The sequence below is a fragment of the Colletes latitarsis genome, chromosome 8, assembly GCF_051014445.1.
Source record: "Colletes latitarsis isolate SP2378_abdomen chromosome 8, iyColLati1, whole genome shotgun sequence".
NCBI classification, from domain to species: Eukaryota; Metazoa; Arthropoda; class Insecta; order Hymenoptera; family Colletidae; genus Colletes; species Colletes latitarsis.
The window spans coordinates 27,919,242-27,938,988 of NC_135141.1; the positions used below are offsets into that span (position 1 = coordinate 27,919,242).

At 36.8% G+C, this 19,747-nt stretch overlaps 1 protein-coding gene across 1 annotated transcript in view; it reads left to right on the top strand.

Annotated features, from left to right (window-relative positions):
• The window catches only part of L (zinc finger protein Lobe), a 159,647-nt gene that overhangs the window by 56,107 nt on the left and 83,793 nt on the right, over positions 1-19,747 (top strand). Inside the window, exon 4 of the mRNA XM_076770703.1 lies at positions 5,167-5,238. Within this exon, the coding sequence (XP_076626818.1) occupies positions 5,167-5,238 (72 nt within the window). The remainder of the gene's footprint in view (positions 1-5,166; positions 5,239-19,747) is intronic.

Consider the following 19,747-nt stretch of genomic DNA (forward strand, 5'->3'; position numbering starts at 1 on the left):
CCACCCCACCCTTGTCTAGGTGTTGGAAAATTGTTGATTGGAAGAGTTATTTTGGCCTTTGTGGGTGTTTATGCTGGTTGTTTATAAGGTTTAGGGGAACAGGTCTGGTTTTACTGACTACGAGGGGAGCGGTGGTGTTCTTTTTGGGGGAGAAATGTGACAGTGATTTCGTTAGGTGGATATCGAGTTGGAAACGTTTTTGGAAGGGTTGTCGAATCTGTATATCAATTTGATTCTATTCGTAAGAAACTTTTACGTTAACGATATTATGTTAAATCGAATCAAACGAAGGTATCTGCTTTTTGTATATTTTATCCAAAAGAACGCGTAGGTGAATGTAAATATTCTCGACGTTGACACAATCTTAAGATTATTATCCGTAAGGATTGATTGTTTTATTAATTCTGACCTAACTAATAAACAAGTGTTTAGAAATAATTTATTTAATAAAACAAATGAGTTTACAGTTTACTCAGATGTTATGTTCAATTCCATTTTGTTTGCAGTCTAAGCTCAAAGAAATTTTTGTCGGATATACAGCGATTGTCTAATGAATTCTTAAGATTATAAAATTTGCAGCTGCAATGCTAGCAGCAGGCAATTTGTATAGTCTGTTTGAGAACGCGCGTGGCTTGTTCCAAGAGTAAACAAACTTCCGTGACTTGGTGCACTTACTCCATCGGATTCGATTTATTCAGGCGCGTGTTGAATCAAACTACTTGCGTGGTTAACTCTTATTACTTTGACGGCTGCTGTCACGTATGCGTGATTTCACTCTCTGTAATAATAACTTTTGACAACAAGTATAAAGCGTATATTTCCTCTTTCGGTGAATTAAGTCCTTAGAAAACAGAAATTGCAAAAATTCGAACAAGAAACTCGCATAATATTTGTTGACTAAAATTTAGAAACGTGGGTATTATTTTATACGTATAGTTTTGTTATTATTAAATGGTTTAGTTCTAATAACAAAATTATTAGATAGTAAGATAACAGAATTTGAAAAAGTATTTCCCGAAAACGCTGATTCATTTATTATCGCTTTTTTTTGAAATCTTTTTCGCTATGGCGTTGAACGATCGAACCCCAAAAAGCGTGGTATTTGTTATACATAATCGCAGCTGGGGTAGAAGCTGGAAAAATTCCAGATTAAGGGCTCGATGTTCCACGAGTAGAGGTCTCGTCATAATGTAACGAGAAATTTATAATTCCGGGATGTGGAATTTGTTGTTTTTTTTTTCCACGTTCACGCAATATATTTCGGTACCAACGAGAAACTGATTACCAACAGTGTCCCAAGCGCGGCCTTGGAACTCCCAAAAGTCATACTCGTAAAAAAAGACTATTGTACACCGCGGACTTCCGGGTTATTTATACGAGTTATCTCTTCTCTGAAACCACGAACTGCGCGGCTGCAATGTTCGCGGCCGGTGACTTATGAGCGATGATAATTCCGGCAGCTTGAGTACCGCAGCTTTTCGCAGCCGGCTACTTACCCCGTAATTCTTACGCCTGGCTCCACCGTCGTCTTATCAATGAATTATTAACGCGTTCAGATAAACAATTAACTCGAGAAACGCCACGGAACCGTCCAGTTAACGTGAAACTTTTTGCAAAGAAGACTTGTCCAAGAAACGCTTTATTTAACAAAGAAAAGGTCGTGCTAAAATGATGTAACATTGAGTAACAAACAAACTCCTCCAAACGACGAATTAAATATGATCGGATTAAATAAACGTACTGGATGTTTCCAAATATCAATACGTAATTAAATTATCATTGGAGACTCTCTTTTATTTGTTCTTGTATATATTAACTTATCTTGTACGACTATTCATGAGGCTGATAGACTAGTATCCTCTCATCTCGTAGTGCATCCAATGTTCAATCGTGCAGATCAAGGAGATCACTTATCTCCAAGATATTCTCGTCTCACAGAACTAAACAATGGCTTTCAGTTAATATGATACTAGTATTTCGTGACTGTGCGTATAATATGTCGAATATTCTTCATATAATTTAATATACTTAAATAATCTTCGATAAAAGTCTCCGTGATCCTTTTGCAAATCTATTAGAAGTTAAATATAGTGTGCATCCGCGAGAAGTCGACTAGCGAAAGAGATGTGGGTCTGATTGGAGCCTGGATCCCCACTCTAGCGCAGTATTTGGCGCTATTGGCCGAGATGACCAGAGTGGGGATGGGCGGAGCAAGCAGACTGCCCTGTGCCCATCCCACTAGCCACCTTCTCGCGTATTCACAGTACTGTTACCGTTCGAAAGCCTCCACATTCGTTCCATGCCTCACAAAATGTAATTTAATCGTTTCTCAAGCTATGTTTATGTCCGGAATTATCTTAATCTCCTTGCCTTATGCATTTATAAGTTGTTTATCGTCCACTCCGGTATGATCGATACGCGCCTAGCAGAAAAACACCGATCACGGATACAGGGTTGCGGTTGTTTCGCGCAAGTTACGCTTAAAGTTGCGCATACGTCCGGTGGGAAATTTGAATTTTGGTCAGTGTTCCTCGATGGTGGCCCAAGGTGGTTCGGTCTCCTATGCGCAGGAATGGGCTATGGGAGCCAATATCGCCGGGGTATGGCTCCCGTGGGATTACCTCAGCTCTTTTCCACCCTTTCTCGTATTATACGCATCCGTGTAGCAAAGGGGTCGTGTGCGCTGGCCCGCTTACCGTAGGCCGCGTATCCCCGTTCTGCTCGATCGCCCGAAATCCCATGAAATTTCAATGTTGACCCCCATTACGGGGGCCAGGGTGCCTGGAATTACACCGGCGGATTTCGCGGAGAAGGGCTGATAAAAACCAGCGCGGTGCGATTTCCAAAATAAAGCAACTGGAAGATATAGCAGTGGACAGAAATACAAGACACAAAAGAAGACAATTTACATTTACAATGGGCATTTAAAATCTTGAATTCGAAGGGCATGCAACGCTTTTAGAGTTAAATAAATATTATATATTAATCCAAATTCCATATGATACAAATCACGTAAATCATGTCAACTAGAGTAATAACAATCAATTATCATTAACACTTTGGTTACTAATGAAATTACTTCAATTGATATAATTACGCGGCACGCATTATAAATTCTTCTTCTAACAAATGCAAATGTTAGAAAAAAGTGTCCATTTTCGATTTTCTCGATTTTTGTTGGCAATTATTGCGGGAATTTTACTTATTTAAAAGAAAATAAACTAATTGAGAAATGTTAAATAAAAGTGGGTCGAATGATACTGTCGAGGTCAGGAAAGTATAACAGCCATAGCTTCGTTAATTTTAGGAGTTCAGGCAAAACAATATTCTTTAAGCAAAAAATTCAAACTCCCCATAAAAATGGTCCCATTTTCAAACAGCCATAACTCCCACAATAGTGAATATATTTCAATCAAATTTTTTTCTGAAGTAGAGCCCACGGGTACCTACAAAAAAGTATTAGACAACTTTCCCGTAGAGCGTCAAACAAATGTATCAAAAATGAGAAACGAATTTTTAAGTAAAATCGACAAGGAGTTAGGTGCCTATATTTTTCAGCGAAATTAAAAAATTTCAAACCATTCTAAAAAAATTATCTTTGGTTACAAGGGTCAATTACAATCATTTTTGGTTAATAGACATACAGTCGAAATCCTATCCACTTTCGAGAAAAAAATTCGAGTTGTGAAATTTTTGGTCGAAATTAAAAATTTTCGAATTATTCTAAAAAAATTATCTTTGGTTACAAAGGTCAATTATAATCACTTTTGGTCAATAGACGTATCCCAGAAATCCTACTCATTTTCTAGAAAAAAATTCGAGAAGGTGTGAAATTTTTCAGCGAAATTAAAAAATTTCTAATCGTTCTAAAAAAATTATCTTTAATTACAAGGGTCAATTATAATCACTTTTGGTCAATAGGCATATCCCCGAAATCCTACTCATTTTCTAGAAAAAAATTCGAGAATGTGTGAAATTTTTCAGCGAAATTAAAAAATTTCCAATCGTTCTAAAAAAATTATCTTTGATTGCAAGGGTCAATTATAATCATTTTTGGTCAATAGACATATCCCCGAAATCCTACTCATTTTCTAGAAAAAAATTCGAGAAGGTGTGAAATTTTTCAGCGAAATTAAAAAATTTCTAATCGTTCTAAAAAAATTATCTTTGGTTGCAAGGGTCAATTACAATCATTTTTGGTCAATATATTTACCCTCGAAATCCTACTCACTTTCTAGAAAAAAATTCGAGAAGGTGTGAAATTTTTCAGCGAAATTAAAAAATTTCTAATCGTTCTAAAAAAATTATCTTTAATTACAAGGGTCAATTATAATCACTTTTGGTCAATAGACATATCCCCGAAATCCTACTCATTTTCTAGAAAAAATTCGAGAATGTGTGAAATTTTTCAGCGAAATTAAAAAATTTCTAATCGTTCTAAAAAAATTATCTTTGGTTGCAGGGGTCAATTACAATCATTTTTGGTCAATATATTTACCCTCGAAATCCTACTCACTTTCTAGAAAAAAAATCGAGAAGGTATGACATTTTTCAGCAAAATTAAAAAATTTCTAATCGTTCTAAAAAAATTATCTTTGATTACAAGGGTTAATTATAATCACTTTTGGTCAATAGACATATCCCCGAAATCCTACTCATTTTCTAGAAAAAAATTCGAGAATGTGTGAAGGTGCGATTTCCAAAATAAAGCAACTGGAAGATATAGCAGTGGACAGAAATACAAGACACCGCGCACATTTCCATATTTTCTATATGTAAAAGAAAAAAATCTACATTTACAATGATTATTTAAAACTTGAATTCGAAGGGCATGCAACGCAAATGTTAGAAAAAAGTGTCCATTTTCGATCGTCTCGATTTTTGTTGGCAGTTATTGCGGGAACCTGTCATTTATTTATATTATACTACTTATTTAAAAGAAAATGAAGTAACGGAGAAATGTTAAATAAAAGTGGGTCGAGTGATACTGTCGAGTTCAGAAAAGTATAACAGCCGTAGCTTCGTTAATTTTAGGAGTTCGGGCAAAACAACATTCTTTAAGCAAAGTAATTCAAAGTTTATATTAAATTATTAAATTTTCACGGTGCATAGACATCGACGGTCTGGTTGCAACGAAATTGACGGTGCAAATACGTTTTGTTACAGAATATTTGCAAGATGGCAGGCCTTCGTCCGTCCAGGGGCCGGACTTGGAGAACCAGAACAGCCTCGATAGCGGTGAGTGTCGATGCATACCACTATGTTTTTCATCTTTTCGCACCTGCACGCGCGAATTACGAGTCGATCGACGGTCCATGAAAGACGACCTCAAAGAGCCCGAGACTGGGATTCTTAAGTAGTCCCGTGACCCATAAAAATCTCGGAGATCCCAACGAGATCCTAACAAGCAGCGAAGCTCGGGCGATAAAGAGGGTTGTCTCCCTTCCTGTTTCTCGGTCTTGCTGCTCAAGTCGAGGAAGATCTAGGGGTGAATTTTTCAGAGGACCATCAGCTTCAAGGGGAACGGACGTGAGCGATATTTAGAGGAAGTCGGGACGATTCTCTGATGCAGCCTCTGGCGCAATTTCAGTCGAATAACAGGTAACAACGACGAATAACGAGAGCTTAAACGAGTTTCACGAACGGTTTCAACGTCTACGAATATCGACATGTTAATTCGACAGTGCCGACAAATGTTTGTTCTATCGAATAATTAACGAATAACTTGATCAAGTAGCCATACAAGATTCCTATCAGTAGACGAAGCGAACGTCTGCATTTTTTATTCGCCTTTACAGATAATTTATACACTTTTGCACACACTGAACATTTATCAGAAAATTCTTGCAAATTGCCTTCATCTTCAGCCGCCACAGCTATCTCTTCCAGAGTCTACAAGTTTTTAATAAATAATAGTATACCAAGTGAGCTTGTAAAGTTATCAACATCGATAAATCAAGAAACGTTGAAAACATTAGAAAGTGAAGAGTACACTAATCGAACCGTCGAATATCTCTGTTTTTTGCATTAGATACTTTATATTTCATTTCTTTCGCTCAAATTAAGTTTTATGTCTATTCGATGAAGTTATTTGCCAATTATTTGCAGCAGTTCGGTACTCGAGATACGTTGCAAACCGATTACGGCACTTTGGAATCCAACACCGAATTCCGAATTCCGAATTCCGAATTTTCCGTTGTCCCGTTCGTTTCGTTAATTTTCATCGGGCAGTTCGAAGCGTCGGGAGTCATCTTTTGCCAAGTTTAAGGTTTTCATCGGCCTCCGGGGACACTTTCAGAATTTACTGCATATTCGGTTTCTACGAGCGTGCGTTTCCACGAACTCGACACACGCTTATGTAATTCGATTACCAGATAGGTAACAGAGGACCGAGTTCGGTTTGACTCGGTTTTACTCGACCAATCCACCCAAGTCCATTACTTGATACAGGAATATTGTCACAGACACAATTAACCATTTCGTTTGATTGATCTAGGACAGTGGCTCGCAACCGGGGGTCGCATCGATCCTCAGAGGCGTTCGTCGACCTTAAACGCGTACATTTTATCCAATTTTCGTTCGAACGTCGAGAAACTCGGCTACCTGGTGTCTTCCAGGTTCCATATGTATAAACGAATGAAATTGTAGCTCCACCGTGTAAACTTTCGCGAAAATTAAACGAGACAGACCGATTATACAGGGTGTTCGGCCACCCCTGGGAAAAATTTCAAGGGGGAGGTTCTGGAGGCCAAAATAAGTCGAAAATCAAGAATACCAATTTGATGATGGAAGCTTCATTAAAAAGTTATTAACGTTCAAAGTTCCGGCTGTAGAACGGCAATTTGTCCATCGTCTCGAATTTTTTTCTCGAAAATGCGTAAGATTTCGGGGGTATGTCTATTCACCAGAAATGATTGCAATTGACCCCCACAGCTAACAATATTTTTTTCAGAACGATTTGAAATATTTTAATTTCGTCGAAAAATTTCACACCTTGTCGAATTTTTTTCTCGAAAATGCGCAAGATTTCGGGGGTATGTCTATTCACCAGAAATGATTGCAATTGACCCCCACAGCTAACAATATTTTTTTCAGAACGATTTAAAATATTTTAATTTCGTCGAAAAATTTCACACCTTCTCGAATTTTTTTCTCGAAAGTGGGTAGGATTTCGGGGGTATGTCTATTCACCAGAAATGATTGCAATTGACCCCCACAGCTAACAATATTTTTTTCAGAACGATTTGAAATATTTTAATTTCATCGAAAAATTTCATACCTTGTCGAATTTTTTTCTCGAAAGTGGGTAGGATTTCGGGGGTATGTCTATTCACCAAAAATGATTGCAATTGACCCCTGCAATCGAAAATAATTTTTCCAAAACGATTTGAAATTTTTTTTTCCGTCGAAAAATTTCACACCTTGTCGAATTTTTTCTCGAAAGTGGGTAGGATTTCGGGGGTATGTCTATTCACCAGAAATGATTGCAATTGACCCCCACAGCTAACAATATTTTTTTCAGAACGATTTGAAATATTTTAATTTCGTCGAAAAATTTCACACCTTCTCGAATTTTTTTCTCGAAAATGCGCAAGATTTCGGGGATATGTCTATTCACAAAAAATGATTGTAATTGACCCCCACAGCTAACAATATTTTTTTCAGAACGATTTAAAATATTTTAATTTCGTCGAAAAATTTCACACCTTGTCGAATTTTTTTCTCGAAAGTGGGTAGGAATTCGGGGGTATGTCTATTCACCAGAAATGATTGCAATTGACCCCCACAGCTAACAATATTTTTTTCAGAACGATTTAAAATATTTTAATTTCGTCGAAAAATTTCACACCTTGTCGAATTTTTTTCTCGAAAATGCGCAAGATTTCGGGGGTATGTCTATTCACCAGAAATGATTGCAATTGACCCCCACAGCTAACAATATTTTTTTCAAAACGATTTGAAATATTTTAATTTCGTCGAAAAATTTCACACCTCGAATTTTTTTCTCGAAAGTGGGCAGGATTTCGGGGGTATGTTACATGGGGGTAATTGTAATCGTTTTTGGTTAATAGACATACATGTCAGGTGTCTTTTTAGATTGCGTACAAACGCAAAAAAAAAAAAAATTGTAGGTCGTCGTGCAAATTTTCGCGAAAATTAAGAGAGAACGGTCGCACGTCGATCCAGCGTGCTGGAATCGGAAATTTTTCTGTCGCATCGACCCTTACATGGGGACCTGCTGTCCCAACGGAAATTCTGATTACGTTAGAAAGCATAAATCCACGGGTCGAACGATGACGTTCTGCGGAATATTTTTTCCCCAATGGGTATTTTTTTTCGTGAACAATTAACGCGTTGCTTGCTCTGGCGATCTTGAATAGTGTTCCAAATGAAACTGGAATTATTTTGAGGGGGCATTGGATGTGATTAGTTTTCTAAAATTAGATAGCGTAAAGAAATTTGTTTAAAATTAATTTTCAATATTTTTTATATTATTTACAGTCATACAAGTTATTAGTAACTATTAAAAATAAAAAAAATTTACTTCATTTGGAAAAAAAAAACAATTTATGCATTATTGTTTGTGGGTAAGGGGAACGACAATTTATCATGAACTTGTATGTTATCATGTGACGGTAATAAAAAAAAAAATATAAACTGTTATTCCAATCCAGAGCCGATCTGGTCATATAAGAAATTTACTCAATTCAATAATAAAAGTCATTTGATTATTTAATCCTTTGCACTCCGAGAGTCTTTATTAATATGGACGACTAGCAATATCAATTGCAATTTTGTGATGTAACTTCTAAAAATAAAAAATATTCTTCTCACAAGAATGTTCAAATATCTATAATTTAAATTTTATTCCTGTATCTCCCAAACTCAATTTGCGTTGTCATAAATGAAACTTGAATTGAGCCATGGTATGTTTCAGGTATATTTGTCGCCATGGTGGCGCCAGAGGAGTGCAAAGGGTTAAAATTTTTCCAAGCAGCCAAATGCTTTTGGGCAATATAGGTATATAGCGGAAATGAAGGAGGGGGGAGGCAACTACAATGATTAATAAACGCATTTATATGTCGCATAAAAAGTCACAAAATTCCAAGAGACTGTGTCATTATATACATAATTGTTTTTCTAATTGAAATTAAAAAGCAGTCAAAATGGCTTCCTTAGGCAATCTGGTGTTAATTGGCTTAGTAGACCGCAGAGTACACTGTAGTTGTTCGCAGGTCGAACGAACACTCTGTTCCTTGACAGCGTGATCGAAATTGCTTCCCCGTCGTCGGCGAACGAGTTCCCGCGGAATCGTGATGCAGCCGCGCTGATTCGATTACCGTTCAGTAACACAGAGATTCGGCTTTAGTTGGCGGATAGAGGAAGTTGAACCAGGGTCCTCGGTCCGTGAATAAGACCGAGAGTGGGTTGGTTTGGCCGGCGGCTGGCCAGGCTAGCTAACGTACTCCTGGGAAGACATAAATGTGTCCCTTTAGCGGGCAGCTTCCGTTCTGCGTATGCTCGCCGAAGGGTTCGTCGATTCGACCGCCTTTTGCGAATACGCAACCCTGTCGAGCGTCGTTACAGAATTTTTATGTCTCTGGACGATCGTTTCGCGTAACTTCGTACCTGTAGGTCGAAGAACGAGTGGATGTAACTTGGTAGCCGTGGATTCGTTTATCAGTTTTATTTTATTAAAAAAAAAAATATTAGTACTCGTATTTCTTTTTCGCCTGTTGATATTCGAGCCTCCCACCCCCCCCAAAGTTGATAGATTTTTTCTATTGAAGAATAATTGAGAAATATTTGCGTTAAAAAAAAAACCAATCGATCGACTTTCGATTTATTGCCAAATACATTTTTTATATTTGATGTTTTTTTTCTACCTTCGTTGGCTACCGAGATGTTTAAGGGAGATTGAAGTTCGTACATTTTAAAACTCTACGTCGACAGAGCGAAGCTATTATAAATCATTCGGATTTCGTTAAATTGCGAAAAGATTGATTATTTCGCGACCAATGCGTCGCGGTTTAATTAAATTGAAAATTACAATCGCGGTCGGGGGGGTAATAATAAACCATGATATTTAATATAGGACGAAACATGGCGATTTTAATTAACGGTAGCAAACATGCAAGTTTTGTTTTATTAAATTTGACTTTTGCAAGGATAAATCGATGTTTAATTGCGAGGGTAATCAATGAACTCAATTATATGTTGAAACTATACAGGGAAAAATCTTAATTTGAGATTCTACAGGCCAAAATAAGATGAAAATCAAGAATATCAAATTGTTGATGAAGGCTTCGTTAAAAAGTTATTAATGTTTAAAGTTTCGTCCTTCCTGAATTTTTTTCTCGAAAACGCGCAGAATTTCGGGGATATGTCTATTCACCAAAAATTATTGTAATTGACCCCCGCAACTGAAAATAATTTTTCCAAAACGATTTGAAATTTTTTTTTTTTCGTCGAAAAGTTTCATATCTTTTCAAATTTTTTTCTAGAAAGTAGGTAGGATTTCGGGGGTATGTCTATTCACCAAAAATTATTGTATTTGACCCTCGCAAACGAAAATAATTTTTTTGGAACGATTCGAAAATTTTTTTTTTCTCCGAAAAATTTAGACTCCCTTGTCGATTTTTCTTAAAAATTCGTTTTTCGTTTTTAATAATTTTGTTTGACGCCCTACAGAAAAGTTGTCTAATACTTTTCTATAGGCACCTATGAGCTCTACTTCAGAAAAAAGTTTCATTGAAATATATTCACAATTGTAGGAGTTATGGTTGTTTGAAAATTGAACCATTTTTTTGGGGTTTTTCTCATTTTGCGGGGTCAAGGACCAATTTTTCGAATATTTTTGCAGTTTGTACATATTCTATACTAAAATACACGGCGTTTGGCTTTTTGAACATTAAAATCGTCCAATCCGTTCAGAAGTTATGACGTTTTAAAGATTCGCATGAAAATTCGGGCAGACATTTCTGGCCAGAAATTAGATTTTCGGTGAGGAATTTTTTTCTCGAAACTGAGTAGGATTTCGGGGGTATGTCTGTTGACCAAAAATGCTTGCAATTGACCCCCACAGCTAACAATATTTTTTTCAGAACGATTTGAAATATTTTAATTTTGTCGAAAAATTTCACACCTTGTCGAATTTTTTTTTCGAAAGTGGGTAGGTTTTCGGAAGTATGTCTATTCACCAAAAATGATTGTAATTGACCCCCGCAACCGAGAATAATTTTTCCAGAACGATTTGAAATTTTTGAATTTAATTCTTAATAACTTTTTAACGATGCCTCCATCAACAAATTGGTATTCTTGATTTTTTTCTTATTTTGGTCTCTAGAATCTGCCATTAAAATTTTTCCCAGGAGTGGCTGAACACCCTATATAATTAACGTTCAAAATAAAAAATGGTAATCCTATTTTATTCCTTGTTATTATTTATAAACAAAATTGAATTAATATGATATATATTTTAAGCGATATTTGTTATTTCAAAATTGAAATTAAATGATATTTACAATTGACTAATTATGAAAGTGGTATAAGTCCATTTGCAGCCTGGAAATTGTACATTATTTTAATTAAATTCGCCTAAAAGAAATTTATATAATCAAATTACATATTGATAAATTATTACAAACATTCCCAGACTTCGCGTAATTAACCTATATTTTTTAATCGTCTGCTAACGTTCAATTTTCTCGAAACAAAAGTAAATGGACTTGCACCCACTTTCAAAATAAACGGTCCACGCATTTGTTTATCCCCAAAATGTGAATACCCGTAAATAAATAGTTAAATATTGAAAAAAAAAAAAATGTTTCGAGAGTTATTTTACCCCGTAGCTGGGGAAACAGTGAAAACTATCAGCGTACGCAAATTTCGTACACAGTAGTCGTCGAACCCTTTGGTCCTTTTGTAAATCGATGCTCGAGCGCTCGTCCAACATAATCCGTCGATCGCGTAGGATCGACTCTCTCCACGGTGCGGATAAACATCTGAAATGAATTCCAAGGGTGGCTTGAGGGACAACAAGCCACGGAGCCGGCCAGACTCGGCCGTAGGGGCGGCTAAATTAAGAGCAGAAAGAAGGGAACAGCTTCGAACGATCCCCGAACCCGCTAGAGGCGAGCCGAACGCTCGTAATGCGAGGCGCTTAAAGTTGCAATGGGTCTCCAGGGTATAAAAAAAAAAAAGGAGAGAGAGTGGGAGTGGGAGGGAGAGACGAGAAGAGAGGGGAAAGGATCGAGTGACTGACTGACTGAGACCAAAAATATGCGATCCGCCTAAGAGATTGGGATCCTCGCGAATCCGAGAAAGTCCGCCGGGACCGATGTCGAATCGCGATGGCCTTCCATCGGCCGATACCCCCGGATCCAGCGAATCGATTCTTTAATTCTGTGCGTCTTTTTCGTAAATAGCGACTCGGATTATGGGGTGGCGTACGAAAGCCCGTGCTCGCTAAAAACACTGTAACATTAGTTTGGAGTAATACTCGAGAATAGGGTTTAGCAGTGAGAACGATAGACATCAGATCTTACAATTCGTCAGATAGAACGTTGTAATTAATGAAAACTAACGGGAACGAATTTAATAAAATGTGAGCGTTAAGGGATTAAATCACTCTCGAGTCTTTTTACGCATGAAATCTCGCCGAGACCCATTGAAATTCTCGCAAGACGCAAGTCAAGGTACTATATTCCACTGGACAAAGATAATGCAAGAAATGCAGAGAGAGAGACAGAGAGTCGGCAGAGATCTTGAAGGGTTAATTAAGTGTTTGCTAGCCCCGACAAGCTCAACCAGTGTATCCCTAAGTACAAACTGCTTCCACGTATACGAAGATCCCATTAAATCTAGTCGTTCCTATGGTTGACACCACTTCCACCGAGAATTTCTTAGCATCCTCTGCAACGAGCATACTCGAGTTAATTCCAGAGTTTGAAAGAACGTAGAATTCTAAATTCAGCTTCATTTGTAGCACGGCGTTCATACGGGATGTTCGACCACCCCCTGGGAAAGATTTTAATGGGGGATTCTAGTGGCCAAAATAAGACGAAAATCAAGAATACCAATTTGTTGATGGAGGCTTCGTTAAAAAGTTATTAACAGTAAGAAAATTCAAATATTTCAAATCGTTCTGGAAAAATTATTTTTGGTTGCGGGGGTTAATTGCAATCATTTTTGGTCATTACACATACCTCCGAAATCCTATCCACTTTCGAGAAAAAAAATCGAGAAAGTACTGAAATTTTTAGACGAAATTAAAAAATGTCAAATCATACTAAAAAAATTATTTCCGTTTACAGGGGTCAATTACAATCATTTTTGGTGAATACATATACCTCCAAAATCCTATCCACTTTCGAGAAAAAAAATCGGATAGGTGTTGAAATTTTTCGGCGAAAAAAAAATTTTTCAAATCCTTCTAAAAAAATTATTTTCGTTTGCAGGGGTCGATTACAATCATTTTTGGTGAATAGACATACCCCCGAAATCTTACGCATTTCCAAGAAAAAAATTCATTACTGAAAATCAGCTAAAAATTTTTCGACGAAAAAAAAAAATTTCCAATCTTTCTGGAAAATTTATTTCCGTTTACAGGGGTCGATTACAATCATTTTTGGTGAATACATATACCTCCAAAATCCTATCCACTTTCGAGAAAAAAAATCGGATAGGTGTTGAAATTTTTCAGCGAAAAAAAAATTTTTCAAATCCTTCTAAAAAAATTATTTTCCGTTGTGGGGATCAATTACAATCATTTTTGGTGAATAAACGTACCCCCGAATTCCTACGCACTTTCGAGAAAAAAATTCGAGAAGTTGGCCAAATCGCAGTTCTACAGCCGAAACTTTGAACGTTAATAACTTTTTAACGAAGCCTCCATCAACAAATTAGTATTCTTGCTTTTCGTCTTATTTTGGCCTCCAGAATCCTCCATTAAAATTTTTCCCAGCGATGGCCGTACACCCTGTATAAGATAATAACTGCTGCATTTTTCGTATGTAATAGGCTTAGCATCGTGATATAAAGGCGCCATGGCGATTATTTTCAAATTTTGGCGGTCTTCCCCGACATGTAGGTGATAAATTTAGAGTCTTAAATTCTGTGTCCTCCATTGATTTGCAACCAATTTACTTTTCCCCTATTAATGTTCCTTCTTATCTGTTTTTTAATCGCGTTTTGTAGATTTTCTGTTGAAACGAAATTCTCTCGTTTCATTTCGTGCAAAATAAATTTATTATGTCGTCTACATTGGTTTATAAGTGTTTACAATACTGGAATGCCGCAAGCATGTTCGAAAATTAGCGAGGTTTCTGATTCGTAGCAAAAATTTATGGAGAGAATCAATTTACTTGGGCAAATCATGGTGTCCCTATACAAATTTTCGTCCACTGTACATAGTGATTAATTGCGCTAGGCGTCTTTCTCAGCTGACGGGTCGAGACGAGCGTTGTAACACGAGCGTGGATCGTGTTTCGTTCTCCGATTTTTCGGCCCGTAATTAGCGCTCGAGCGTTAATTACGTTTTATGATTACGCGGGAATTTATGAATCCGTCGATCGAACCGAGCGATAACGAACGTCTTCGAACACCTGTTTTGGGTCATTATTTCAATTATATAAACATACTCTGCCCCACGAACTTAAATATCTTGATTATTTCAAACAATACGAAAACATGTTTTTAGACCTTCGGGTCAGAAATGACCCGTACACGCAAAATTCTTTTAATTTTATAACTCGTCCAAGGGATCAAAGAAATATCGTGTTGTATCTTTGTTAATGTCTTTTATTGATACTAAAATTAAAATATGAGTAGGAATGCAAGTACATATGTGTCTGTGTAATGTTGAGAGAATAAGTATTCGTTGTATTTAAAAGAATAATTTTATATTGAATTAAGAATTGAGAAGATTCAAGATTTTCGAATCGCCCACAATTAAACTCGATGGCTTAGTCGGTGGGGATTTTTGTAAAACTTCGATGAACTGTTGGGCGTATTGGGACTTCCTGAATTTGCGTTCAAGTCTGATGTAACATAGAATTCTGTCAGGTGCGCGTTGAGACAAGACTTCTCTGATTAGCTAAGCTCTGACAGCCTCGGTGGACGCGTTGAAAATTTAACTCGGGTCCGTCTTTGGACACGGAGGAGCCTTGTAGTTGATCATTAATTATTTACAGAGAACTAAGCCTGCCTTCTGTGTACACTGACGCTCAGAAGTCTGAGAACACCTGCCATCTTATTAAGAAAACTTTTATATTTGACGGTGGTTGCGAATCTACTATAATTAGAAGCATACGATTACCATTTTGGGCCTAACGTTTGACTCAGCCGGAAATCCCATAGTCGTATTTGTCAGAGATTGATTCTACACGAGAAAACAATAACAAAAGATCGTATAAACGTGTATTCCATTTGGTGAACTAGTTTCTTCAATAATGAGTATTTAACTATTTCAAAGAATAATTTATAATATCGTATAATTGTCAAAAATGTTCACATCGTTCACTGTGATCTCCAGACGAGAATCTTATGGAAAATTTATGGAATTGATTAAAGAAACGATATTGACTTTCAAAGAAATACTGAAACGCGAATCCCTATGATGATTTAGATTTCTAGCATTTTAATTAAGGATTCCGGTTTTGAATATCTATTTTATAGTTTTGCATTTTCGCAATTACGCACAATCGAGAAAAAAATTCGAGTAGGCATTGAAATTTGTTGGTAATCGTTCTAAAAAAATTATTATTGGTTGTAGAGGTCAATTGCAATCATTTCTGGTCAATATACATACTATCGAAATCCTACGCATTTTCGAGAAAAAAATTCCGAAAGGTAGATCAATTTTTCGACGAAATTCAAAAATTTCAAATCGTTCTAAAAAAATTATTATTGGTTGTAGAGGTCAATTGCAATCATTTTTGGTCGATATACATACTATCGAAATCCTACGCATTTTCGAGAAAAAAATTCCGAAAGGTAGACAAATTTTTCGACGAAATTCAAAAATTTCAAATCGTTCTAAAAAAATTATATTTAGTTACAGGGGGCAATTACAATCATTTTTGGTCATTATACACACCCCCGAAATCCTACGCATTCTCGAGAAAAAAATTGTTTACCGAAAATTTCATGTCTGACTATATCATTGATATGTTTCACTGAAATTTCATACATATCTTCAAAACGTCATAACTCCTGAACGGATTGGACGATTTTAATGTTTAAAAAAGCAAACTACGCGTATTTTGATGGAGAATATGTAGAAATTCTAAAAATATTGGAAAAGTTGCTCCTTGACCCCGTAAAATGCGAAAAACCCCATAAAAGTGGTTCAATTTTCAAACAGCCATAACTCCTACAATAGTGAACGTATCTCATTGAAACTTTTTTTTGAAGTAGAGGCCATGGGTGCCTACAAAAAAGTATTAAACAACTTTTCTGTACAGCGTCAAACAAATTTATAAAAATGAAAAATGAATTTCTTCAGAGGAATCGACAGGGGGTAGGTGCCTATATTTTTGGGCGAACAAAAAGAATTTCAAATCATTTGAAAAAAATTATCTTTAGTTGCAGGGGTAAATTACAATCACTTTTGGTCAATAGACGTACCCCCAAAATCCTAACCAGTTTCGAGAAAAAAATTCGAGAATCTGTGAAATTTTTCGACAAAATTAAAAAATTCCAAATCGTTTCGAATAAATTATTTTCAGTTGCAGGGGTTAATTATAATCACTTTTGGTCAATAGACGTACCCCCAAAATCCTAACCAGTTTCGAGAAAAAAATTCGAGGTGTGAAATTTTTCGACAAAATTAAAAAATTCCAAATCGTTTCGAAAAAATTATTTTCAGTTGCAGGGGTTAATTATAATCACTTTTGGTCAATAGACGTACCTCCAAAATCCTAACCAGTTTCGAGAAAAAAATTCGAGAAGGTGTGAAATTTTTCGACAAAATTAAAAAATTCCAAATCGTTTCGAAAAAATTATTTTCAGTTGCAGCGGTTAATTATAATCACTTTTGGTCAATAGACGTACCCCTAAAATCCTACCCACTTTCGAGAAAAAAATTCGAGAACGTGGACAAATTGCAGTTCTACAGCCGAAACTTTGAGCGTTAATAACTTTTTAACGAAGCCTCAATCAACAAATGAGTATCCTTGATTTTCGTCTTATTTCATCCTCTAGAATCTCCCATTAAAATATTTCTCAAGAGTAACGCCATTTTAATTTGTAACATTGTAAAATAAATTCACTATCGAGTCGTCGAATATTTCTACGTTTCACGCTATAAATCGAACGAATGTTGACATTTTTCGACAGCACTTAATACGTCACATTTACCCAGTGTGAAAAAAACACCTGTCCGACATTACAATTTACCGATTCCTCGCCGCTCCTGACGCGTGGACTGGTCCTCTCGAAACCTCCGGCAAATATTCATTTTTTTTTTTCTTCCCCTACGCCGTGTATCCCCGGCGACGCGTATCCACTCGGTCGCGTTCCGAAAATCTCCGACGGCGTTTCGCGTCGACGATTTCAATCGCGGTGCCCTCCTTCCGATTTATCCCCGTCGATTTCGTCTAATTGACGTTAAGTGAAAACGGTGTCAATCGCGCGTGCAAACTGGCATCGATCGGTGGGGAAAACAGCGGGCGAAAAAGGAAAGGGAGAAAAATGACGTCGCGGTTGGGGGGAGGAGGGGGGGACAGAGGGAAAACTGGTGGGACGAGACGCGACGGGAATATTACGGGGTTCCGGGCGCGGACGACGAGGATCGCGCGGGAAAGATCGGCGTGAAAATGACAGAGGCGAAGGTAAACAAAGAATCGCAGGGACGAGGATCGCGAGCGGGCCGAAATTATTTTGTCCAGGATCGAATTTCGTGCGTCTGGGGCGAACGGTTGAAGTCGACGGTAATTAGAGAGGACGGACGTGGACACGGACGAGCACTTTAAATGTCCGCCAGGCGTCGTTCCGCCGCGTTTAATTCGCTTATTATTTAATAAAGTTCCGACGAACGGACCGGTGTCACGCCGGTCTTATTCGCGGGATTTTGGGTGAAATTCGGCGAACGGTCATCTCCGTTTCCATGTACGCATCTCTCCTTTATTTCGAGATCAGCTTTTGTCGGCTGCTTCGTCGATTTAAAGTAATCTGTCGAAATTCTCGCCTTCCTATTACCAGTGTTACCTGGATAACGTTCGAGGGAGGTGATAAATATTGTCGATTTCTTGTCTTCTCTTAGGCTTGGTAGCATTGCAAACGGAAGAAACGCTCGAACTAAGCGAAATAAGGAATATTCGAACGTTTGTGTACGATATGTATGCTTTTTTGTAACAGCTTTGATGAGAATTATGTGGAAAAGTTTGTACATAATTATACCGTAACTAGTAGAAAATCAATACTGTTATTGTTTGCTGTTATTTACGTTTTCAATTTTTAGAATTTTGAATTAATTGACGCAACTACGTATTGGTAAACAATTTTTAATAATGTTAGAAAAAGTTAAAAATGTCCAGTATGTACCCTGTGATACAAATAGTTTGCGACGACTTCCTGGCGGATCTCTGATTTACCGACAGCTGGCAAAATCGAAGTGTGCTTGTAGTTTGTTGATTTTCCGCTGCACGTTACTCTATAGATAACTAGTAGAATAAATTCACCCTAATAAATTCAATAGCAAAGTAATTTTGCTTCTCACAGTGTCCATAGGGCTTGACATCGATTCTCATTGTTTGCTTCTTTTAGTATGTATATTTATTCCTTGCAGTATGGACGTATATTTGCGAGCTACCCTTTATAGTATTCCAATAGCAATACATCGCGTACCCTCTTAATGAAAATAACTGCTACGCTCGCGAAATGTTAGGATACTTCTCCGAAAGTTTCAACAATGAGATGATAAATAGAAATACAATATGAATCTATACCAAAGTTCATTACATATTATTCCTCTTGGATCGCATTCTTGGCTGGAAACAGTAGAAAAATAAAAAAAACACCCTTAACCGTCTTACACGTGTGTGTTTGTTTGCAAGTAACTCTTGTTTTCTTCTCTTGTTACTATCGTCAGGGGGCTGCATGTATGGCGGAACGTAGTGTAATCTTAACCTACATGTAGCTAAGAACTTTTACAAATGGCTTGAAATATAAAACCGAGAAAATGAAAATTATCCAAGTCCTGTAACGTTATATATTCCTTATAAGAGTATGAATTTGCATAAACATCCGCGTTCCAGTCACGAGATATCGTCGATTCGGATAGTTTTACGGTTAATTTCGATAAATTTCAAAACGACTTGCAGTCTATTTTCGTAGCTGTGCTCACTTTCTTTTAGAGGCCTCAACAAGCATGGATCATAACTTACGTATGTCTGGTATCTCTACATACGTGTAACTTCTCATAATAATAGACATCGTGTGGTTCATTTTCGTCACCGAATACTTAATCGAACTAATTTCAATTCGTAAATAGATTATAATGGAAGTTTCCAAAAGGTCAAAATAAGACGAAAATCAAGAATATTTCTTGACTGAGGCTTCGTTAAAAAGTTATTAAAAAATTTCAAATCATACTAAAAAAATTATATTTAGTTACACGGGGCAGTTACAATCATTTTTGGTCATTATACACACCCCCGAATTCCTATTCGTTTTCTAGAAAAAAATTCGAGGTGTGAAATTTTTCAGCGAAAAAAAAAATTCCAAATCGTTCCAAAAAAATTAT